The 27,208-nt window shown below is 35.6% G+C and overlaps 1 protein-coding gene across 13 annotated transcripts in view; it reads left to right on the top strand.

The window, feature by feature from the left end:
* LOC309629926 (uncharacterized protein) overlaps positions 1–27,208 on the top strand; it is a 136,715-nt gene that overhangs the window by 73,338 nt on the left and 36,169 nt on the right. For 9 of the 13 annotated variants that reach the window (XM_082394535.1, XM_082394536.1, XM_082394538.1 and 6 more), the window contains exon 5: positions 4,810–4,895. In XM_082394535.1, coding sequence (XP_082250661.1) covers positions 4,810–4,895 — 86 coding nt within the window. Of the gene's footprint in view, positions 1–4,809; positions 4,896–5,162; positions 11,512–27,208 lie in introns of those variants that run through there. The other 4 variants (XR_014245292.1, XR_014245293.1, XR_014245294.1 and 1 more) reach the window with 1 other exon arrangement.

Genomic DNA, 27,208 nt, shown 5'->3' with positions numbered 1-27,208 from the left:
AAGGTAGATACGTCTTCAGATCTAGTAAATATTGCCAGTTTTCCTTCTATAGAGGTTGTACCATTTTGCATTTCTACCAGGAATATATAGAAATCCTTTCTCCACCAATGTGACAATAGAGTATGTTCTCAGATTTGTGGATTTTTGCCAATCTGATAGGTAAGAAATGAGACTGCAGTGTGAATTTCATATTTCTCTTTTTATCGGTAAATGCTTTTTTGAAGATCTTTTCGTAAGATTGAGGGCCATTTGAATTTTATGTTCTGTGAACTGTCTGTCCATGTCTTTTGCCTATTTCCTATTGTATTCATAGATCTTTTCTTTTCACTTTCTAGGACTGCTTCATAAACTAGGGAAATTCATTTTTTGTCTGGAGTATGAGATGCAAATATTTTCCCCAGGGTTTTTTTTTTTAAACATCTTTATTGGAGTATAATTGCTTTACAATGGTGTGTTAGTTTCTGCTTTATAACAAAGTGAACCAGCTATACATATACATATATCCCCATATCTCCTCCCTCTTGCGTCTCCCTCCCACCCTCCCTATCCCACCCCTCTAGGTGGTCACAAAGCACCGAGCTGATCTCCCTGTGCTATGCGGCTGCTTCCCATTTATTGTAATGTAAAAGTTAGTGTGTGTGTGTGTGTGTGTGTGTGGCATAAAATCCATCAATCTTTTCTTTCCTGTCTTCTGAATTTTGAGCCATACTTCAGACAGGCCTTCCCCACTCCATGATTTTAAAGGAATTCTTCCAAGTTTTCTTCTAGGAAGTCTCAGTGAACACATATTTCTCTTTAGAACGTAGAAACAGAGACTGCATTGCTAGCTGAGTGAAAGTAGTTTGTTTCAGGTTATCATGTACTAAGCTCCCACAAGGCGTCAGGAACATTATACACACAATGAATGATAATACTCTGGCCCTGCCTTTGAAGTGCTTGCAGCCTCATCTTGATATGCTTTGGTAAGGGACTAGTAAATGGCTTTGTGTAGAGGGCTAAGAGAGTTTAGATACGGGACACTTAGCCCAACCTGGTGGTCTAGGAATGTTCCCTAGAAGAAACGATGCTGCTTTCTAATTCTAGGGAGAGATGATGAAAGATACTATTTGTGAAAGGAAGGAAAAAAAGAAGGACAACTAATATATGTAGAAGGAATAATATGTTAGAAGCAAAACTTTCACAAACCCTGATGAAAATACTGGGTCAGGCAAGAATTAACAATTGGTATTAAAATCATTAGGTGTATGAAAAATTAGATTTTTAAAAATACCTTAGAAATCACACAGATTACATTCAGAATTTCATAACTTAAGCAGAGGGTCAAAATTAGCATCATGGATGGTGGGATCCATGGAATATTGGGCTCACAACAGTACCGAATCCATCTAAAATTTTTAAATTGAATTTTTATCATCAAGCTTTAAGATATGACTTACACTTTATATGAAATAAAGAAAATAAATTTAAAAAAAACAAGAAAAAACCTAAATCAACACCATGTATGAACTGCGTACAGGTTTCTTAATGGACAATTTCATTTGTATATTAACTTAGCAATTATTAATTTCACATAATACATGTAAATATAACTAGAAATATATATGATAGCTTAACTTGTATTATGGGTCTAAGATTATTCTTTTTTATTTTTTGTTTTTCTTATTAGTTATCTATTTCATACATATTAGTGTATATATGTCAATCCCAATCTCCCAATTCATCCCACCACCACCCCTCCCCTGCCACTTTCCCCCCTTGGTGTCCATACGTTTGTTCTCTACATCTGTGTCTCTATTTCTGCCCTGCAAACCAGTTCATCTGTACCATTTTTCTAGGTTCCACATATATGTGTTAATATATGATATTTGTTTTTCCTTTTCTGATTTACTTCACTCTGTATGACAGTCTCTAGATCCATCCACGTCTCTACAAGTGACCCAATTTCGTTCCTTTTTATGGCTGAGTAATATGCCATTGTATATATGTACCACATCTTCTTTATCCATTCGTCTGTCGATGGGCATTTAGGTTGCTTCCATGACCTGGCTATTGTAAACAGTGCTGCAATGAACATTGGGGTGCATGTGTCTTTTTGAATTATGGTTTTCTCTGGGTATATGCCCAGTAGTGGGATTGCTGGGTCATATGGTAATTCTATTTTTAGTTTTTTAAGGAACCTCCATACTGTTCTCCATAATGGCTGTATCAATTTACATTCCCACCAACAGTGCAAGAGGGTTCCCTTTTCCCCACACTCTCTCCAGCATTTGTTGTCTGTTGATTTTCTGATGATGCCCATTCTAATTGGTGTGAGGTGAAAACTCATTGTAGTTTTGATTTGCATTTCTCTAATAATTAGTGATGTTGAGCATCTTTTCATGTGCTTCTTGGCCATCTGTATGTCTTCTTTGGAGAAATGTCTATTTAAGTCTTCTGCCCATTTTTTGATTGGGCTGTTGTTTTTTTAATATTGAGCTGCATGAGCTGTTTATACATTTTGGAGATAAATCCTTTGTCCGTTGATTCATTTGCAAATATTTTCTCCCATTCTGAGGGTTGTCTTTTCATCTTGATTGTAGTTTCCTTTGCTTTGCAAAAGCTTTTAAGTTTCATTAGGTCCCATTTGTTTATTTTTGTTTTTATTTCCATTACTCTAGGAGGTGGTTCAAAAAAGCTCTTGCTGTGATTTATGTCAAAGAGTGTTCTTCCTGTGTTTTCCTCTAAGAGTTTTATAGTGTCCAGTCTAACATTTAGGTCTCTAATCCATTTTGAGTTTATTTTAGTGAATGGTGTTAGGGAGTGTTCTAATTTCATTCTTTTACATGTAGCTGTCCAGTTTTCCCAGCACCACTTATTGAAGAGACTGTCTTTTCTCCATTGTATATCCTTGCCTCCTTTGTCATAGATTAGTTGACCATAGGTGCGTAGGTTTATCTCTGGGCTTTCTATCCTGTTCCATTGATCTACATTTCTGTTTTTGTGCCAGTATAAGATTATTCTAAAACACCTTATTGCATGGTCTTTGTTAATAACCTAGATAATCTTCTTTTGACATCCTAATTCTGTCTGATTTAGATTATCTTTCTCTTGAGTCCCAACCTGATCAGTTCCTTCTGTAACAGTAGCCAGAAAGTCTATTCTACCAATAATTTTCTCTGTAGTTCCTTTACGCTTTTTTGCTAGGGAAAGTTAATTTTCAGTAACTGAATTTACCTCCGAGCTAACCAGCAAACCAGGGCAGTTTGCTGCCATCAGTATATTGATCAACTCCTTCTGTTCTCTGTAAGTGAATTAGAGGATTGATGACAGAACATGAGATAGTTGGCAAAGAAAACTAGTTTCTGGAAAATGGAAAGAAAAACAATGCACTCAAATTTAAAGATGTGGACTCTGAGATGATTACGGAACATTCGTGTGTCCAATATAAGGTCTGGATTAGCTCTGCCTGCGTGCTCCCCACTACTCTTTTCAGGGCTGGGGCTCCCCCTCCTCCAGAACATTGTTCTGCTCTCACTTCCAGAGAGGTCTTCCCCAATATATCCACATCCAAGTCTGTCCCACCCTAAGTCATCACCCTATTTCCTGACTATCCATATTTATTCATATCCATAATTATCTTACTACCTATGATTATCATGTTTGTTGATTTGGATGTCCACTATCTCAACGGTCCCCAGCCTTTTTGGCACCAGGGGCCGCTTTCATGGAAGACAATTTTTCCACGGATGGGAGGGCGGGAGGATGGTTCAGGTGGTGATGTGAGCGCTGGGGAGCGGCAGATGAAGCTTCACTCGCTCACCCGCTGCTCACCTCCTGCTGTGCTTCCCGGGTCCTAACAGGCTGCAGACCAGTACCAGTCCAAGGCCTGGGGGCTGGGGACTCCTGCACTATCTGCTTCCCTTCATGAGAGCTGAGGCTAGATCTAGTTTGTTGCCTGCTGTATCCTCAGTGCCTGTAACAGTGCCTGTCATATAACAGGTACTCGATAAAAGTTTGCTAAGCAAACAAGTACAATACACCATGGCCCAGTGTTTTCCCCTGCAAGATGGTGTACACTCAACTAAGAATAAGGCCTCTGGTCCTTTAAGAGATGCTCTAAGAGCTGATAAGATTATAGGAATCACATCAAGTTTCAGTTGTGATAAAAATGTCATTCTGGTAAATTTTTTTTTCTTTTTTATATCACCTATTGGAAAACCTGAAATGGAAGTTTATGGGTTAAATTACAACGGAAGTTACTTGTGACAAAAATGTGAATTTAGGTGATCCTTCAATTTGTCTCTTATTTCTTTGGGAGAAGAGTTCAATAGGGCACAGGTTTTACTCTGTGAATAACAAGCAGCATTTAATTACAACAGACAGAATGGGAGCAATGTTATTTACACTGCAGTTACCTGAGTTGTCCAATGATAACTTTTACTTAATTGCTGTCAGCTCAGCAGTGCAGTCTTAGGAGAGCAATAAAGCTCTGGGTTCTTGTCATTTCTACTTTTTATTTACATATTTTGAAGATTTGCTTAAATTTTTGAGGCCCCATTTTATCGTGTAAAATTGTGCTCATTTCTTCGAAATAAATTTTTTAGACAATTTAAGATAATGAATATGAAGACATAATTTATATTTAAAAATATTTTCAAGCTTACTGCAAAACAAATCTATAAAAAATCATTCTGTGGACTATTACATTAGGAAAGACACAAGATTCAATTCCGCCTTCAGAGATGACACTTAGCTTTATGGATTACAAAGTATGTAATTCTAAAATAAACTTCTTTAGATTGATTCTAATTGTCATGTCTGTTTTATTAGGAACTGTCAAAGGAGCGATGTAAAAATGATTCATGAATTTTCCCACAGTGAAGACCAAATTCGGCAGGTGTTTTCCTGGGCACCAGGTAGGAATAAGAATGACAAATTGGAAAGTATTCCATGGGGGAGGTGGGAGTTAGTGGATCAGAAGAACTTTTTCTGTTAAAATCATGCTTTTTTATTGTTTGGACTTTCTAAAATATGTTTTTGGATTTTTTTAAAAAGAGTAAACAAAATTTTAGAAAAGAATATAGCATGTAAATTATTTACATAATTGACTTAAATTGATGTTTTTAAATTAAGTAACCCGTTACAAACATCTAAAAATATAAATGCCATGCTTGCTTTCGCAGCACATACACTAAAATTGGAACGATACAGAGAAGAATGGCCCCTGCGCAAGGATGACACACAAATTTGTGAAGCATTCCATATTTTTTGGTGTTGGGAAAGTTGGGACAGCCGCACGTAAATCAATGAAGTTAGAACAAACCCTCACACCATGCACAAAAATAAACTCAAAACGGCTTAAAGACAAATTTAAGACATGACACCATAAAACTCCTAGAAGAGAACATAGGCAAAACATTCTTGGACATAAATCGTACCAATGTTTTCTTAGGTCAGTCTCCCAAGGCAATAGAAATAAAAGCAGAAATAAACAAATGGGACCTAATCAAACTTATGAGCTTTTGCACACCAAAGGAAACCATAAACAAAACGAAAAGACAACTTACAGACTGGCAGAAAATATTTGCAAATGATGCGATTGACAAGGGCTTAATTTCCAAAATATACAAACAGCTCATACAACTCAATAACAACAACAACAAAAAATAACCCAATCAAAAAATGGGCAGAAGACCTAAATAGACATTTCTCCAAAGAAGATATACAGATGGCCAATAGGCACATGAAAAGATACTCATCATCGTTAATTATTAGAGAAATGCAAATCAAAACTACAATGAGGTACCACCTCACACCAGTCAGAATGGCCATCATTAAAAAGTCTACAAAAAATAAATAAATAAATAAAATAAAATAAAAACATTAAAAAAAAAAAAGAAAATGGTCAGAAAAACCTAGCAGCAAGACGGGAATAAAGATGCAGACCTACTAGAGAATGGACTTGAGGATACGGGGAGGGGGAAGGGTAAGCTGGGACAAAGTGAGAGAGTGGCATGGAGATATATACACTACCAAACGTAAAATAGATAGCTAGTGGGAAGCAGCTGCATAGCACAGGGACATCAGCTCTGTGCTTTGTGACCACCTAGAGGGGTGGGATAGGGAGGGTGGGAGGGAGGGAGATGAAAGAGGGAAGAGATATGGAGACATATGTATATGTAAAACTGATTCACTTTGTTATAAAGCAGAAACTGACACACCATTGTAAAACAATTATACTCTAATAAAGATGTTTAAAAAATTAAAAATTAAAATTAAAAAAAAAGTCTACAAATAACAAATGCTGGAGACGGTTTGGAGAAAAGGGAACCCTCTTACACTGTTGGTGGGAATGTAAATTGGTGCAGCCACTATGGAAAACATCATGGAGGTTCTTCAAAAAACTAAAAATAGAGTTACTGTATGATCCTGCAATCCCACTCCTGAACATATATCTGGACAAAACTATAATTTGAAACGATACCTGCACCCCCTATGTTCATAGCAGCACTACTCACAATACCGAAGACGTGGAAACAACCTAAATGTTCATCATCAGATAAATGGATAAAGATGTGGTGTATACACACACACACACACACACACACACACACGAATACTACCCAGCCATAAAAAAGAATGAAATAATGCCATTTGCAGCAACATGGATGGACCTAGAGATTATCATACTAAGAGAAGTAAGTCAGATAAAGACAAATACCATATGATATCACTTATATGTGGAATCTAAAATATGACACAAATGAACTTATCTATGAAGCAGAAACAGACTCACAAATACAGAGAACAGACTTGTGGTTGCCGGAATGGAGGGTGGGGAGGGATGAATTGGGAGTCTGGGATTAGCAGATGCAAACTAGCATATATAGAGTGGATAAACAACAAGGTCCTACTGTAGAGCACAGGGAACTATATTCAGTGTTGTGTAATAAACCATAATGGAAAAGAATATATCTATGTATAACTGAATCATTTTGCTGTATAGCAGAAATTAACACATCGTAAATCAAACTATACTTCAATAAATAAATTTTAAAAATAAAATAAAAATAAAAATGTCAAGTATGAAAATAATTCAGTATAGACTCACATAATCAATTTTTTCTTCCAAGGACAATAAGTACTTAGCTGAAAACTGAAATGTTTGCTAGTTCCCTTTCATTTTTTAGAATTCTGTGTACAAAAGAGGTTAGAACTTGTCATAACAAATTATACACCTTGATGGTTTGATCTGCTTTCATTAATTAGGCCCTTATTTTAATTTTCTTGGTTTCTGTAAGTCCAGGAAAGCTACAAACAGAGAAGAAACTGAAGTAAATACAGAAAAGCCAGACAGCAAATACTTAACCTAAATACTAGATATTCTAATGTCAAGATGCTAGAAAAACCTAGTCTTCCTGACAATGAACAATCTTTACTAAATTAAATGATTTTAGCTAATCAACTTTGGCATCAAGCCAGAAATGAGTACTGACTGGGAACTAACAAAGCAGACATGGATACAAGACAAACATACTTTTTAGAAGTGGGATGTGAAGAAAGAAAATATGGTGATGGTACTTGAAGAAAACCAGATGGTTATTAAAGTTGCAGTCTATGCAGGCCAAGGTGGGTGTGGAGGGAGCTGAGTGAATGAAAGGTTTCTCTCTGAGAAAGAAGGAGGAAGATGGTTTTAGAATGGCTGAAAATATGGATTCTTAAAAATCCTTAGATTCTCTTTAGACCAGGTCAATGGTTCAGAAAAGCATTTTAGATAATTTTGCTCTCATTTTATCTTAAGTATGTTAATTCACAAAATGCTTCGATTAACCAAACCTGAAATTTATTAATCTAAAAAGAAATTTACAGCTTCTTTCAGTTTGTATACTGAAGGACACAGAGCAAAACTTTTCTAACTTAATATTCCGATATCCACAAGTGGGAGATATGCTGAGTAAGATTTCTGTAGCCATCGAGAAGCTGGAATAGTGCTCTGATTATCTATTGCTGTGGAACAAACTACCCCAAAATCGTTGGACAAAAACAACAATTACTCATGTTGCTCATGAGTCTGCAATTTGGTCAGAGCTCATGCACTGCCAGCTCTGGTGGCTGAAAGGTTAGAATGACTCAATGGCTGGGGGTTGGAATCATCCGAAGTCTCATTCACTCATATGTCTGGGGGTTGATGCTGGCTGTTGGCCAGGACCTTAGCTAGGGTTGTCAGCTAGAATGTGTGCACGTGGCCTCTCCCATGTGCCTGGTAGGCTTCCGCAGAGGAGGGTGGCTGGGTGTGAAGGGCCACTACTAGCCCAAAACTCAGGTAGTAGGAGCTACCAGTTTCTTAAGTCTTTGGAGCCAGAAGCTGGCACAGTGTCACTTATGCTGTCCTCTATTTGTCAAACAGTCACAGAACACAGGACCAAAGGGAGAGACAGAGCCTCCATCTCTCAATGGGAGGACTGTCAAGGAATTCTAAGACTGTCTATAAAAAACCACCACAGACAGCAATCCCATCGCCTTTCCCTCAACGATTAAGTTGACATTTTTTCCGAGCAATCTAAAATTATCCCGTTACTCAATAAACTGTTCAAATATGGGCGGATGAGACAATATGCAAATTATTTTAGTACTTAAAAGCTTTCAAGACCAGAGTTGAAAGTCACTGGACACACTTCACCTCATTAAGGCCTCATGCAGTTTAGTTTATTAAGGTGCTAGGCAAAATACTTCATTGTAATATTAAGTATGTAAAGCCATGCTTCAAGCAGCATAATCTGATTCTTGTGGTATCTGAGTGTTTAGAACAGTAACTATCAAGGACATATTATAAGGGGTTTGGACATCATCTGCCCTTGGGATGGGAATTCATGTCAGGAACATCTTTCATAAGAGGCAATCATCTAAAATAATTCTTGGTCGTTAACACTTCCTAAGAACTTGGAAGTTTACTAGAGATGAATGCTGACTAGCTAAAAAAGGAAGGGAAATGAGGGGTGGCCAGTGAACTGATGGGTTGTTAGCTGACCTCAAGATATGGAGGAATCATTCTGAAGTGTTTTCCTACAGCATAACCTTTGTATGCTTTCGTTTGGATTTAGTCACTATGATCGCTGAAATCACTGACAAGGACTTGCTCCAATGCCTATTCTTTACATAGGGTTGTCTGCAGAAGACAGGATCTGGATATGCAGGAAGCTCAGCCTTTCACATATCTGTAAGATTTAGGTACAGATGTATTAGTCTGGAATCTTAAGGTAATTTATTAACTCCATTTGTGCTGCATCTAACTATAAAATATAAAAATTAATTGACTCAACGCAGAAAAATTTCCCCATAATTATAAAAATCACTATTTTCTGAGGTCTAATTGACCCAAAACTAATCATCTTTTCTTATTCTATCTCAGGTTCCAAGAAGTATATTAAACATAATCCTTAATTAGTGGCATACCATTCATTTAACAATTATTTATTGATGATCTATTCATACCTGGCACTCACTAGGCACTTGGGATACATCAGTGAATAAAACAATGATCCTTGCCTCTTGGAACTTATATTCTAGCAGGGAGAGACAGATAATAAATAAAAAAATGTATAATATAAACACATTTTATTATAAATTTATTCATTTATTTTCTATTTATTAAATATTTTTATATGACATATCCTGGTTATTCTGTTTTCCCCACTCTTCCCCAAATCCATTCTCTGCCCTATGAACAGCACCCAGGCTCCCTTGCCAGTTGGCTTCTGGTTGAGTTGGGCCAATGTGACATGTATGTCAGGTTACTTCTTCCCCACTTCCTCCCTACTTTGGGCTGCATTTCTGGCAAAAGCTGTGTCCCTGCCCAGCTACACCTCCTCTTGGGTGTCTTCCTCTTGCAAGGCTCTAACTCTCTCTGGATTCCAATAAACCACTTTCGCCCTCTGCTCCGTCTTCAGGTCTCTAGGTGTCTCAGCATTCCTTATCAGTTCTCTTAACCTTGACCACAATTCCGCAATCAGTCCTTTCATTAGTCTCTTGAGATACTCTGTTTCTGTCATCTGAGATATTTTGCTTTCTGCCAAGATTCTAATTGATCATCATGTTAGATGATATGAGAAAAGAGTAATGAAAGCAAATTAAGGGGATCAGGAGTTAGAGTGGACAAAGTAAGCCTCATTGAGAAAGGTGACATTTGAATTTGACATCTGACTTGAAGGAGTCTATGCATTGCCCATATTTAATTTAATTTTTAATTTTATTAATTTCCCCTTAGGCTCACATTCCTAATCTAATTTCGATCTTTTCTCTCCACAGATAAATGCTTTTATTATGGGTTCTTCTACATATATATATATGTATACATATATAATGTATATATCTGTATATATGTTTATAAAAAATATACATTGTGTATTATGTGATATATATCACATATATGTGTATAGATTAGTTATTATACATATATAATAATTATGTGTCTATATATGTGTGTGATATATATCTCACAAATATGTACATGTGTATAACACATATATATAATACATAATGTATATTTATAAATACATATATACACATGTATACACACTCATGTACATGTCCATGAATGGTATGGTATTTTTAATTTGCATAAATGGCATTATGTTACATCTCACTTAGCTTAATTTATAACTCAAACTTATGTTTTTGAAATTTATTCATGATAGATAGGTTTTGCTAATTCTGTTAACTTGTATTCTATCACTGTCATATAACATTTTATTCGTCTCTTCTTCAAGATGACTTTTAAATTATTTTCAACTCTTTATTACTGTAAACAATTTTGGCAAACATTCTTGAACATATCTTTTTGCATATCTGAGTAAGATTTCACATTCTCAATAGATACGAAGCTCTTAACTGGAGTAGAGCTTTCACTAAAAAAGACAACTTCAGGAAATAGACAAAATTAACAAAGAAAATTAATCAAATCCCATTTTGGTGGATTCTAGGGGAGCAAGAACGGCATTCTTTATTCATTTTTTCACTTTAAAATTCAACATGCTATTTCACAGAAAAAATTCCTCAAATATCAAGTCACCCAGCCAAAACATCCTGAAGCATAAGATGTAAACTCAACAAAAAGATTCTGAAATTTTCGTCTATCATATAACCGAAAGGAAATATGTTTGAGATTAAATGTATTCAGGGAGCTGCAGATTATTTTAAAATATGTAATATGGATCATAAATTCATCATTACCAGAGACCTCCAAGTTGCATGAAAACAATAAATCCTGGAGAAATCCTGCAGTAAGTTTTTTCTTTCTTCTCTTTTGAATCTCATGATATGTTTCAATCTACAGCAGAATGCTTATTGCGATCAGTAACAACCACCTACTTAAGTGTTTTAAAGTATCTTTAACATTGGCATTTGAAAGGGAAGTAAGTCATTGGGTTGTCAGCCCAGTGATGCCTGAGTAATGACAATGATTTAGGCAAACACAAATCATGCTTCTTATTGGACTATCTGATATCTAAAAAATAAACATGAAGCTAAATAATATTTCATGATGTTAATTTGTTGTTTTTCTTCCTATCTTCCCCTCCCCTCCCCCACCCTATTTCAAGCAGTTTGCCAACTTATGTCTTCTTTGCACCTGGAGCACAGCCAAAACCATTCAGGAGATTATGCTGTTTACTACTCTAGAACAACTTTTAAGAGGATTAGTGGTTATCTGAAAAAATACGGTAGAGTTGGAGTGGGAAAAAGGAGGGGTGAGATATAAGAGTTTGATGGCTCTTCAGACCAAACATGTCTGGTGCCCTTTGGTTCAATGCCAACAGAAAGTAACCTGACTTGAGAGAGGAGTGATTGGGTATGTGCTAGGGCAGGTAGGACCATAGGCAACTTTGGCAAAGATGCCTATGCCCTCAGCAGTGGCACAGAAATGGCAGGGAACTGAGGTATGTGAAGGTCTTTATGAGTTAATTTAACCAATGATGGAGCAGGGTAACAAAGGATGGGATGAGTAACAAGAAGACTGGGGCAGAGTAACCAAGAACCTATGGATAACCAGTGGCTGAATGGACTCCCTGCACCCCAGCCACCTAAGCATTGCAAATATCACAGATTTGTGGATAAATGAGAGTGAAGGACACCTTGCAACATTAAGGTTATAGTCTGAGTTTTGTTCCTCTCTCCCCCTGCCAGTCAGACAAAAGAGGCAATTGAAATAAAAAAACTAAGTGGAGCTTTAGAAAAGAAAGAATATTATATTTCTTATACTCCTGAGTTTGGACAATATGACTTATTCATACTTGATGATAGTAACCATGGTGTTGATATTCCTCAAGAGTCTGAGTTATGTGATGGAAAGTCCAGTGCTTCACTGAACTTGAAGACCCCAAGCAATCTCCGAAGAGGCGCTACAGTGGGCAGTTGCCACTTCTACCCGTTAGAATACAACTGGAGGAAAGTAGACTAAAAATGCAACAAGTATTAATTATGTGAATGACACAGAAAACCAGGAACTCCCTACAACTCTGCAATGTCTGAATGCTGGGGCCAAGGCTTTACTCTATGTGACCTGCACTCAATACTGTTACTCTCATTCTCCCATCTCTCCAGACTCTTTGGCCAATAATTCTCCTAAACATTCTGAGCTTTATACTTGCTTCTCCGGGCTGTAGGTCTGAGTTTTGCTTCCTCTAGTACTCTGAGGTCAGCAATTGTACGTAATTTCTGAAGACCAGGGAGGTGAAGTTGTCATTCAACTTTTCCTTTCTGAGTTCTCCACTTTCTCCTTTAAGAAACACTTTGCCTTCTGAACCCTCTCTATCTTGCCAGAAGGCATTAACAAATTTCCCTCTCTGGAACTCTGTCACAAAACTTGGCTCCTATTCCGCTCTCACAATCAGCTTATTGTCTCTTCCTAAGACTGATATGAATGCACAAAGACACACTTCTAATAACAACGATTGTAGCTGTGTCCTATGGTACAGTTTTTCCTGAATGAAGTGTCTGTGTATGATTTATAATTAACAGTAACATTACTTTTCCTCTTGGATCAGTCCTTTTTTTTTTTTCCACCCACTGTCATCATATATGTCAAATTGTTAGTACTCGACTCCCGTTTACTTGTGAACTCTTACCAGCTTTTGGTTTTTTTATGCCATTCCATGGAGGCAGATCCTGACAGATTTTCCAAATACCACTCAATTAGCTCATTTTATCTTTCTTCCACTAATCAATAACCTACACAATCTCTTCACCTTAAGCACTCATCATATAGAAACACATGGTTAATAACATTGGCCATCTGAAAACAAAGCAGCAAATACAGTTTTCTCATTGAGAAAAGAAAATATATTGCCTAGAGACACAGAAATAGTGACAATGAAATGGAGTCAAGAAAGGGCTGAATGCAATTACGAAGTTTTGTAGGAGGATGGGGAGATGATGCAAAGAGAAAACCAAAACTTGGCCTTCTGTCCCTCCCCCTTTGTAGCTACAATCTCCCACTGGACGCCATCTATCATGTGACTTTATTCTAGAAGGTTTTACTGGTAGAAACAAATACCAGGAGTTGTCCAGATCATCATTCCTCTTTATAAAATTACTTCCTTAGTGCTTTTATCTGAGTTTGGCCCAAACCAGTTGGCCAGAACAGTTCCACTGTGACTTATTTTTGTCCAGTAACTTCTCTCTCTTTCCATTTTCCGTGGTTTAATATCATTGGTTACTTAGTAAATAATTTATTTAGTAGATAATATTGATATTTCAGAAAAGTGTTTGCACTTTTCCAGTATTTATCAGCTTTAGGATAGTAGCAGCAAGTGAAGGGCTTTTATTAATGAACCAGAGAATTTAAAATACCAAAACCAGCTGTATCATTAAAACTTCAGGGTTCTTATTTCCTTGAGTTTGATTTGACTCCATATTATTTGCCACCTCTGGGCAGGAGGAAGGTAATATATGTGCTCTGATGAGTGAGCAGTGGAGCCCAGTGGGAGGCAGAATGTGACAGCAACACGAACGACAGAAGGTTAGTGATAATCTCTTCTGCTAAAGGACAGAGCAAGGAAAGTGGCAGATGTCTACAATTAATTCCAAAACTTTTATACAAGCTAGAATTGAATTTTAAATCTCTCGCTCAGAAGAGTCAACAACAGCGTGACGTCCATCCATAATTCATCATTTTTAAAATGTCTTACAGCATGTCCAAGGGAGCACCAGTTTGTAAATAAAGAAATACGGATTCTTATCCTACCTCTAGTATCTACTTACTGTGACTTTAAGTTTTCTATCCTTCAGTTTCCTGATATTTAAAGAAGAGTTGCTTACTATTTTAGGAGACTAATGCTTATACTTTGAGTTAATTGTAGGGCAGTTAGTTATTTTAATATGTTTATAAGTAATCTGTACTTTTAATCTATTATTACTTTCAAAAATGAAAAATTGCTGGGCATTTTTCTACATGCATGTGTATGTATTTTTCTTATTTTTTTTTCTTATTTTTTTTTTTCACATATGAGTCTAACTCTTATTTTTCTTATTTCACATATGAGTCTAACATTTTTCCACCTAGTCAATTTGTGAAAATTCACAGTTAACAAACATTTAAAATTATGATATGGTCAGTGAAGGTGTTTTATTTGCAGAGGCACAACTACACCTTATCACTTGTAGAAGACATACATTGATTGTTAAATAGCAGTTTTATTCATTGATAGAAATTAATGAATTAGTACCACCTGACAAGTGCTGTAGAAAATGAAGGAACAAGATACAAATAGAACAGGAAACATAATTTTTCTTTCAAAAGAATATAATCCACATATTTTTGGCAGAATTTCCTCTTTCTATAATAAATTTGGTTTGTGCTAAAGAAATGTACCTAGATGATGTTTATTTTTGCTTCACAGACATAAGATCTCTGATTGGCTAATCAGTTCTGCCCAAGACCTGATGCAATACTGGAACTTCAAGTTGTTTGTTACACTGGTCTAGAGAAGGTTGTATCCTAGTGATTTTATATATATACATATATATGTATATATATATATTTCCTTGTCATTATATATATTATATATATATATTCACACACATATCTTACAATTATTTATTTAGTGGTAGGTTTGATGTGTTTGAAGACAATTTCAAGATGCAAATTTAAATACATATTCATGATCCTTGCTATAGAATCAATAAGCTCCCCCATTTTTAATAAATGGATGTTTCTCTTTTACCATGAACGAATAAAATCTGTTGGTATCTATATTAGATATGATTGGATTCTACTATCTATGGCAGAAAATAAAACAAATAATAGCAACTAAAAAGATATAAGTTAACTTCCATCTCACATAAAGTAAGTCTGGAGGGAGATAGTATAGGTTTTGTGGAAACTTTCAAAACATCAGAAACTCAGGGACCTTGTAGTTCCCTGAACTCCCTTTTCTTTGGTGTGATCCTCATCCTTATGTTCCAATATGCCTGCTAGAGCTCCAGCCATCTATATCTTCATTCCAGGAAGCATGATGGAGGAAAGAAAGAAGAAGGATACAGCCATTCTCTTGTAGGAGATTACCTAGAAGTCTGCACTCAACTTTTCTGCAACCATCCCATTGATTAGAACTTAGTCCCATAATCATATCTAGCTGCAAGTGTAGTGGGTAGCAATGTGCCAAGGTTAAAAATAAGGATTCTGTTACTAACAAGAAAGGGAGATAATAGATATTGGGAAGCCACTAGCAATCACAGCTACCATGCTACTGGGCATGTTTCCAAATGAAGCCATGTTAAAAAAAAAATAACATATATATATACACACATATATATATGGAGAAATATATATATGAAGAAATAGATCCTCCTGAGATACTCATTAACCCTACATCAACAATATATTTGCACAAATATTCATATATCCCCTTAAATATTCACTTCATAAATTTGTTTCTCAGTTGAAAATAATGTGCCTAATAACTGGGCTCATTTACATAAGTAACTTTTCGAGGTAAAGATTCTCTTAGTTCAGAATATAGACAATCACATCTAAGTCATAAAATCTGTCATCTCTAAAAAATTCAGCCAATGCAAGGGGTATAAGGAAAATGGTACAGATTAACCTGAATGGAAATAAATGAATCAATTCCTTACTGTATATTACTTTATAGGTATTACTATTTTATGGTCCAACTTGGAGTTAAATCCGTGAATGTACATTCATTGTTCTGACCTCAGATTCAGAGTCCACTGATAACTGTTGAGAGTCCTCGCATTAGAAACTGAGGAAAATGCTTTTAACTATGAGTTCTTAATTTAAGTCACACAATTCTGGAAGGTGCTACTAGACTGTATGGCTAGTGTGTAAACCACAGCTGAGAGAACTTGGCTACACTGGCCAAGGTGACACATCTGAGCAGAAAGCTGGAGTACAAATCAGACCCTCTAACACCATGTACTTTTTTTATCCTTGGTCAAACTGTTGCTCCAGTAATTAACTGACTCTAATGTTGAGCATCTAAAGAAGAGATATACATACAAATCTCATAGCTCCAAACTACAAGAGACAGTATGATGAGTGTCTTAAATCTTACAACAGTTGACGTACAATGAGCTGCCTTCATACTTTAACAAACATAGCATCCTTGAAGCATGAATGGATATAACCCTGGTTGCAAACGCTGAAAGGTTGGAGGAGAGGAAAGTAATTTACAATAGAGACTTGAAATAATAAACAATAAAAATACATTATTCAGTACTTCTCATTCAAGGATCCTAGAAAGCTGTATAAGCCCATAGAGCAGGGGTAAACAAACTTTGTAAAGAGTCAGATAGTAAACATTTTAGGGTTTGCAAGCCTACATAGTCTTGGTGGCATATTCCTTGTTTGCTTTGTTTGCAATCCTTTAAAAATGTAAAACAGATTTAGTCCAGCTAAAGCTGGACTTGATGTAGTTTGCTAGTTCCTGCGAAGTAATTATTTTTATGTTCAAAACAATTGCAAAAATCAAACTTCTTGGCTTAGGTGCAAAGGTTGATTAGAAAGTTAATGCTCTCCACCTAACCCATGGTAAAACTAAATTATGAATCATAAAATTGATATCAAGAGTGGCAAGAGACCACTTGCTTCTGTATTATTGGGTCCCAAGACTGGAACCTTTAACTGATGTTCTAGTGCAATCATAGCAGCCATCTTTTGAACTGTCCACTCTCTCCTGGCTCTACTCCTGTACATAAACAGTATTACTCTCCTGCTCTGCATAAAGAGAGATGCAGACTTGGAAAATTAAACTACTTAATCAAGGTGAGAGAGATTTTCTGCAAATGGGGAACGTAATAGAGAATTAAAGAGAAGCAATCATGTGGCTTTCATTATTCTTCCTACTCAGAATCTACTTCCTTAGAGTAAGTAGTATATGATCTTCTTAGTAAATAGGAATATTTGTGAAAGGTGTATTTGACTTGCTAAAGATGGTATTGAACTCTCTCAATGTATGATTATGCGTTATTTCCCTATCTTTTCTCAATGAGTGATCCACTACAGCAAGCAGCTGCTATGGAGATATCTGATTTACATACTGAATGCCTTAAACCAGGGGTACCAGTCCGTGGCCTGTTAGGAACCGGGCCACACAGCAGGAGGTGAACAGTGGGCAAGCGAGCGAAGCTTCATCTGTATTTACAGCTGCTCCCCAACGCTCGCATTACTGCCTGAGCTCCACCTCCTGTCAGATCGGCGGTGGCATTAGATTCTCATAGGAGCGCGAACCCTACTGTGAACTGCGTGTGCGAGGGATCTAGGTTGCGCGCTCCTTATGAGAATCTAATGTCTGATGATCTGAGGTGGAGCTGAGGCAGTGATGCCAGCACTGGGGAGTGGCTGCAAACACAGATTATCATTAGTAGAGAGGTTTGACTGCACAGAGACCATAATAAATCAATTGCTTGCAGACTCATATCAAAACCCTATCAGTGAGTAGCAAGTGACAATTATCTTACGGAGTAGACTGGACATAAGCAACACACTTCGGGTGTCACTGTCTCCCATCACCCTCAGATGGGACCATCTAGTTGCAGGAAAACAAGCTCAGGGTTCCCAATGACTCTTCATTATGGTGAGTTGTATAATTATTTCATTATACATTACAATGTGATAATAATAGAAATAAAGTGCACAATAAATGTAACGCGCTTGAATCATCCCAATACCATCACCCCCCCCCCACCCCGGTCCGTGGAAGAATTGTCTTCCACAAAACTAGTCCCTGGTGCCAAAAAGGCTGAGGCCTGCTGCCTTAAACTGTCCGGATGAAGATAATGCAGTCACGGTATCTTCTGTTTTCCTTTATTTAATTTACTGAGAAATCAATAACTTAAGTGGTATTCACATTTTCAGGCTTATAAAACTTCAAAAAGATGTTACTTACTTTCAGATTAGGTGTTGACTAAACTATATGCTCTCTGAAGCCTCAAAATTTTGATCGTTCAGTGAGAGTATATTTCTTGGTAACTCTTTAAAAGCTTTTACTGAGAGCATGACTGTAACAGAAATAAAGTGGATTATGGGCTTTCATCAGTTCCCAAAGGTAACTGTTTGACTGTAATGCAAAGTTATTGTAATTATTGCTAAATTCACTGTGGCTGGCATCACCAAAGAGCTCCCACCATTAGAAAATTACATATGCATCTCATCGAAAAGCTCCTAACTATGGACATTATTTTTACTACTTTTGAACTGTAACAATTCTGGTGCATGGTAAATAGCAGTGAATGTAAAAACCCAATTATGAAGTAATTATACTTCTTATGGTCACTCTATCATCTCAACTGTGCATTCTGCTTTCTGGCTGTTTGACTTCAAGCCAACCACACCAAGCAAGACTGAAGCAATAATAAAATCAGAAACATAAGGCCATTGAATGTATTTTTTCCCTCTTTATTCTAATTTGTCTTTAATTCAAACGAGAAAACCCAAAGAGCTAATTAACTAGTCCTAGAGGTAAATGCCAAGATCTTTAAAGTAGATGGTTCATGGGCTTTATTCCCTCCTGGAAGCCAACTGCTTAGCTTCAGAAAATAGGTAGCAGGCATAAATCTGACCATTTATAAAGGACAAAGCAGCAGGAAGCTTATTGATATTCTTCTCTTTTTATTTTCTTCAAGCTGTAGGCTTGACAGCTAGTTTTTCTGAGAATTGATTGCTTGTACAAAAGATGAACTTGAAACATATTCAGCTGTTGATGGAGGAGAAAAAAGTGATAAAATATGAAAGGCTGTACTTATATGCTGATACTGAATGAAATCCATAGCAATGAGTTTCAGTCTGATTATTAAATTATGTGTTGATTTTATGCCTGCATAAAATACTCATTTGTTTTAGATTACTATTTCCTTTCAAAAGGGTGGCCTTGGGAGGAGTAACCTGCTGGACAAATGAGCTAAGAGTGGAAGCCATATACATGACATGGTCAGGGTAATTCAGGAGGGCAAAGCCATATCTTCATATTAGATGGGCAGGTATTCATTCTTTTATTCATGCTAAGGCCCCACACAGGAAATACAGCCATAAGTACTTCTATTATCCTGCATGCCCATACAGTTCCTTAAAACAGAAGGGTAGAAAGCATTCTAGCAAATATGCCATCTACCCAGGGCAGTGTGAGACCACAAAATGGAACTGAGGTACACTTTTCTTATGATAACCCAGATTTTGCCTAACTGATTCCTTTATCTACCTCCTCTTCTCTCCAATATATTCTAATTATAGATCTAATCATCCCAGATCCTTTCCATATTCCTTCCCCGGCATTCAAAGCCTTCTTCATTCAGACCACTGTCTTCTAGAGGGAGTGTGTATACTGGGAAAAACACTGAGCAGAAGTTCATGTTTTCAGTCCCAGCACAGTCTCTGATAACCCTGAGACATTCAGGGAATCCATTAATTTCTCTTGCACTGTTTCTTCGTTTGCAAAATAATCTTAATGAGCATTATGATCATTTAAAGTTCAAAAATTCTGAATCTGCTTATAAAGATGTACCCCATGCTATAAGCCATCACCTGAAGACATGTTCTTTGAGCATACTATGTGCTCACAGGACCCCCAGCAGACTCCAACCCAAGGATCACTTGAGATCTTTCCCCATTGAACTCTGCTTTGCAAATCCTACCTTCCCTACCCACATTTCCCAACACTAGTCTTCTCTGATTCCCTTGTCAGGATTAATCTCTCCTTCACCCATATTCATCTTTCAACCAAGTTATTTTTAGATTACAGTTCATGGGCTTTAGTAAATTATGAGGTCAGGAAGAAAGGACACTATACTTATATATTTGTGATCCTAAGCCACTCCATACAATGTTTAACAATTAATATAATCTCAGGTAAAGTTAGCTGACTAAAATTGGACTCTGTGTTATGCATTAGTCAAAAAATTTGTATTACATTTTAAAAGCTATTGTTTTGAGTAAGATTTTTCTTTGTTTTGTTTTCCTAGTGAAACCTAATGAGAAAAAATTTAGTTGGAACCACTAGCCCTAAAATCAAATATAGTCATTTTATCACTACTTAAGTCAGAAATAAATAAAGCTATTCTGTCTTCTATTCATTCACTTCCAGCCACTCGTGATTATTCTCTGGTGAGTACTCTATATTTGAATACTTCAAAGCTCAGTGTGCCCATCTTAAGTGCTGCAACCACTGACATATGAGCTATGGGGGAGGACAGAGGATAAGTATTTGTCTAATATTGCCTTTGCATCTGCGGTTTTTCAATTTCAATCAGTTATTTATATGCTTCATTCTAATTGGTATGGAGGATTAACCAACCAAATTGGCACAGTTGCATTTTCTGTCCTGCCACTACATGCTGAAGTACATGAGTGCACACACACATACACACATACCCATATGTACACCCACACCAACACCCACACACACTTATGTGTAGCACACAGAGACCAAACATGTTTTTCCATACTGAGAAAGCAGAGGACAGACTAACAAATGAATTTGCAAATTTATGCCCTTGGCAAAATGTAACATAATTTCCTGCCCTAGCACTGAGTTCTGAAGTTCAGTTGTTAACAAAAGTCATGGTCATGGCAATGGTGCACCACAGAACCTTTGTGCTCTGATAACGACCTGACCTGGAACATTATGCATTCCCCTCTCTACATCCCCAAACATACTCAGCAAATCCAGGGAGAACCTCTGCTATAGACTGAATGTGTCCCTCCAAAATTCATATGTAGAAATCCTACCCCCCAAAGTGGTGGTAATAGGAGGTGAGGTCTTTGGGACCTTAGGTCATGAGGGCAGAGCCCTCATAATTGGAACAAATACCTTCATTTGAAAGAAACTCCACAGAGCTCCCTCATCCCTTCTGCCATGTGAGGATACAGCAAAAAGACAGCTGTCTATGAAGTAGCCCTCACAAGACCTCATCTGCCAGCACTTTGATCTTAGACTTCCGAGCCTCCAGAAATAAATGTCTACAGTTTATAAGCAACCCAGTTTACTGTATTTTTGTTATAGTAACTTGAACAGACCATGACAACCCAATTTATTCAGTGATGAGTGAATTAAGAAGAAACTAACAAAAAATTGACACAAAGATACTTTAAGATAGAGATAATGGATATGGCAGCAAAATTTGGTAACAACAAAAACCATTTACCAAAAAAAAAAAAAATCAACAAAGCAGATGAAAATTATGATCATATATTTCACCATGAATTGTATTAGAAACTTAATACATTAATTCCTTAATGAAAGAAGGCCTTAAGCAAAAAATAAAGAACTCAGAAAAGAAATGACAAAAACTACAAGAGGATTAGAAATATAGTCTGACAGATTTAAGAAAAGAAGAAGAAAAAATTGTAACAGAAATGAAGGCAAAATTAGAAGGAAAGCAAAGAGTTGGAAAATATCCAGAAAACAAAGCAAGGGGCAAAAAGGTAGAAATGGAAAAAAAAATGAGCTGAATAAAACGGAAATAGAGAGCTGAAAGGAATTAGAAAGAAAATAATGCAGAAGACAGCAAGAGATCCAACATATACGTAATTGTAATACGTAAAAGTAGAAGAACAAAAGAATAAAACAGAGCCGATTTAAAAGATATACTTCAAGCCAAGTTCTCTGATGTGAGATTGTAAGAGTGAGGTGCCAGAGAACACTGAGCCAAAATGGTTGAAGGGGAGGAAAAAATCCTTTTCCCTCTACCCTTCTATGTTCTAGGCTGGGGACCCTGTAACAGACAAATTAACAAGAGAAAAACAGACAGAAAGGTATTAGCATGTATATCTCCTATATATACATATGGGAAAACCCAGAGAATGAGTAACTCAAAAAGGTGGCTTAGAATTGGGGTTTAAATACCATCTCAGCAAAAACAAAGAAAGAAGGGTGTGGAGGAGGTAAGTTAGGGGAAGGTGACCAGGGAAAGCACGGTAAACCAGAATAAGGCTTATTATGCAGATTTAAGCCCTTGCCTTCTCCACTGACACGAGTCTCTTGTAATTTAAAGTCATCCTTCTCTCCCTGGTACAGAGAGAGAGACACTCTTACAAGAGGAGAACATAAATTTATAAATGTAAATTTCCCTTACAAAAATGGTAACCTACTCTGTTTTCAGAGCTTCTCTTGTGTCTGCTCTTTTTCAAATAATCAGCTCAAAATAATCCTTATGCCAAAGAGGCATATTCTGGTTTCCTAGAGTCATATTTTGGGGTGGCGTATTCTGAACTCCTACATGGTCAACACTGAAACATATCTTACCCAGTAAAGTTACTAAACTTCAATTTTTAAAAAAAATTGGCTAGCCAGCCTTGTTTGGAAATATTCTAAATATTTATTTTGGTGGTGGTTACTCAAGTATGTTCATTTAGAAATAATTCATCAAAGTGTACACATATGATTAATAACACTTTTCTGTAAATATGTTATACTTAAAATAGTTAAAAATCAATATGAACCAAATAACATAGCATCAATATATATAGGAAAAATCAGAGTAAATGTAAAGAGAAATAGAAATAAATATTACTATGAGACTTTAATTTTACTCTCTCAGAACATGACAATGCAAATGAACAAACATAAGTAAATACATAGATTATCTAAATAACATAATTAATAAAGTATATATAAATATTATATTTCAATTCTGCCAAAAATAGAGAATACATCTTCCTTTGAAGTGCTCATGAAACTTTCAGGGACATTGGCTACATATTGGCTTCAAAAAAAAAAATCTATAAATTTCAGAAAGTAAAAATGACCCAGGATACAGGCAACACTTTCTGACCTCACTGCAATAAAATTTTTCAAAAACAGTAACATTAAAACACCTTTTAAAAATAACTCTAAGTAAAAAAGAAATAAAAAAGAAAAATAAAGATGATCTAAAAGAACTTATAATGAAAACACTGCATATCTAAACTGATGACATACTAAGGCAGAGTTCAGAAGAAAATTACTGAAGCATATTATAGACATAAAAACAAACTATTATAAATATATATATATACACACACACATACCAATAAATAAGAAGGAATAAAACAAATTTAGCAAGCAATTCAAGAATTTGGAAAAAGAACAATAAGTAAAATAAAAGAAAGGAAGAAAATTTTTCAAAAGATAAATAGAATTATAAAATTAAAAAGTAAACCACAAAATTGTTTCACAAAAGATAAAAATAACAACAAGATATATAAATTATTAGCTAACCTAACATAGGAAAAATGAAAAAAAATATGCTGCCCATTAATAACCAGTTAAAGAGAGGAAATTTAAAAACCATGAGAAAGTTATTTGGTCCAATCCATGGAAATAAGGTTCACAAATTTGGGTTAAATAGACAATATTCTAAGAAAAAACAATTTACTAAAACTGATTCCAGAATATATATAAAATCTAAACAAATTTCCATAGAAGAAATAAAGTTAAGCAACTAACTTTCCCCACAAAAACACAAGACACAGATAGTTTAACCAAAGTTTTAAATAACAGATAAATCCATGTTGTTGCAGAGAAAAAGAAGGAAAAATTCCCAATTATTTTTGAGAAAGCAAGATTAAAGTCAAAACTAGAAAAGATTGAAAAAGGAAAGAAGAAAAGAAGGAAGGAAGGAGAAAAGGATGGAATGAAGGGAGAAAGGAAGAAAGAAATTCAGCCCACTAATGAATAAAATGAAAAAAATCCTAAATAAAATTTTACCAACTGGAATCCATCAGCTCAGTAAAGAAAAATATATTATGTGCAAAAGAAGTTTATCACATAAATGCAAGAATGTTTTAATATTAAGAAATTTATTAATATAATTCTCCATATTATTACATCTAAGGACAAAATCATATAAAAATCTCCACAGGCACTGAAAAGACATTTTAAAATAAAAGTTTACAGCCATTCCTGATGAAAATGGATTATGGAATATGAATAGAATAATATAAATAGATATGAATTAATATGAGCAGATAAAATAAGTCTGTCTTTACTCAAGTCAGGTACATCCTCAATCACCACTATTATTTGTGTGATTGTCCTGAAGGTACCACACAATGCAATTAGACAAAGGAAAGAAGTTAGAGGTATAAACACTGGAGAGGAGAAGGAACTGTCACTATTTACAGATGACATGATTGACTTCTTAGAAATCCCAAGAGAATTGATTGGAAAATTCCCATAAACATAAGAGAATTTCATAAGGAAGCATAGTACATAAACAAAATACAAAAATCAGCAGCTTTTTATACATTGTTTAAAAAGAGACAATAGGCTCAAAATGGAGTGACTTGTGCTCAGCCCACATCACCAAACTGAAATTTAATACCTAACCTAATTGCAGTTTCAATCTAGCCCAGGGAATGTAATCTTAACCAGCCAGTCTAGAATTTCCTGGTTGGCAGTACTGAGGTAATCTGCCTGATAGACCCTTTCCACCTCCCAAAGAAAGATGAGATAATTCACTTTTTTCCTTGTCCCTGCCTACTTCTTTCTATAAAAACTTTCTTTTTCTGCAGCTCTTTGGAGCTCCTTTCTACTTGCTAGATGGGATGCTGCCTGATTCACAAATCATTGAATAAAACCAAATTAGATCTTCAAATTTACTCAGTTGAATTTTGTTTTTTAACAATATAATCAACTGTCACTTAGGAGATATAATGAAAGAAAAGACCTCACTAAAATAACAAAAATAACAAAATGCTTAGGAATAAACTTGATAAGAAATGTGTGTCATGAGAAGGAAACTTTAAAATACTTATGAAACATATATACAAAAGTGATTCAAATAAATGGAAAGGCATGCCCTATTCTTGGATAAGAAGAATCAATATCATAAATGTCAATTCTCTGTAATTTATAAACTTAGAAAAATCCCAATAAAACACTAATATTTTCAACTACTTAAGGTGATGTTAAAGTTCATATGGAAAAATAAACATTTACTTAATAATTATCTATTTAAATTTATTGTTTGGGAATACTTGAATATCTGTAAAATTATATTCATGCAGCGTTGTCTGTAAAATCAAAAAAGCATAAACGAGTGTCTGTAAAAGGGGGATTGGTTGAATAAATTAAGTATATCCATACAATGAATTTCTAGGCAGCTGTAAAAAAAAATTCTGAGTCCTAAGAATTGCTCTGAAAAAAGAAAAGTAATGCAGGAGAAATAGCATTACCATGTCAGACAATTAAAACATCTTATATTGCCTCAATAAGTAGTATGGCAATCATACCTGAATAAAAAGAAAGACAAATTAAACAAATAGAATGTCCAAAAATAGACCTGCAGAAAGAGAATTAGGTGTTTTATTCACATTAGGGCTCATTCTTGGTGTTGTACATTCTATGGGTTTGTACAAATATACAATAACATGTATTTACCTTTATAGTATCATACAGAGAATTTTCACTGCCCTAGAAATCCTCTGTGCTCCTCCCTTAACTCCTGGCAATCACTGATCTTTTAATCGCCTCCACAGTTTTGCTTTTTCCAGTATGTTCATAGTTGGAATCATACAATATGACTGGCTTCTTTCACTTAGTATTATGCATTTAAATTTTCTCCATGTGTTTTCATGGCTTGAAAGCTCATTCTTTTTAGCACTGAATAATATTCCATTGTCTGGATATACCACTTTCTGAAGTACATCTTGGTTGCTTTCAAGTTTTGACAGTCATAAATAAAGCTACTGCAAATATTTGTGTGTAGGTTTTTGTATGGACATAAATTTCCAACTCGCTAGGGTAAATACCAGGAAGCACAATTGCTGGATTACATGGTAAGAGAATATTTAGTTATTTAAGAAATTGCCAAACTGTCTTCCAAAGTGGCTGTATCATTTTGCACTCCCACCAGCAATGAATGAGAGTTCCCAATGCTCCATATCCTTGCCAGCATTTGGTGTTGTCAGTATTCTGGATTTTGGGCCATTCTAATAAGTGTGTAGTGTATATCACTATTGCTTTAATTTTCATTTCCCTGATGACATGTGATGTGGGGCATCTTTTCATATGCTTATTTGCCATCTGTGTACCTTCTTTAGTGAGGTGTCTGTTAAGGTCTTTGGCCCATTTTTAAATCAGGTTGTTTATTTTCTTATTGTTGAGTTTTAAGAGCTCTTTGTGTATTTTGGATAACAGTCCTTTATCAAATGGGTCCTTTAAAAATATCTTTTTCCCAGTCTGTGGCTTGTCTTTTCATTCTCTTGGCCTTTTTTTTTTCCCCATAGAGCAGAAATTTATAATTTTAATGAAGTCCAGTATATCAGTACTTTCTTTCATGGATCCTGCCTTTCATGTTGTATCTAACTCATCACCACACTCAAGGTCACCTAGGTTTTCTCTTATGTTATGTTCTAGAAGTTTTATAGTTTTGCATTTTACATTTAGGTCTATGATCCATTTTGAGTAAATTTTTGTGAAGGGTATAAGGTCTGTGTCTAGATTCATTTTTTTGTTGCTGTTGTGCAAATGGATGTCCAGTTCTAGCACCATTTGTTGAAAAGACAGTTATTATTGCCTTTGCTCCTTTGTCAGAGATCAGTTGACTATATATATGTGGGTTTATTTCTGGATTCTCTCTTATCAAATTCTGAAATTCTCTCAAATCAAATTCTCTTGATTTGTCTGTTCTTTCACCAATACCACATTGTTTTGATTATAGAAGGTTTTTAAAAATTCATACAATAATCAAAACTATTGAATTGGTTCAAAATTTAGAATAGCATTGTAAAAATTAT

The sequence above is a fragment of the Balaenoptera borealis genome (assembly GCF_965194805.1).
Source record: "Balaenoptera borealis genome assembly, chromosome: 5".
NCBI classification, from domain to species: domain Eukaryota; kingdom Metazoa; phylum Chordata; class Mammalia; order Artiodactyla; family Balaenopteridae; genus Balaenoptera; species Balaenoptera borealis.
The sequence above is the reverse complement of the archived record's forward strand: the minus strand, read 5'-3'. Positions and strand labels throughout refer to the sequence as shown.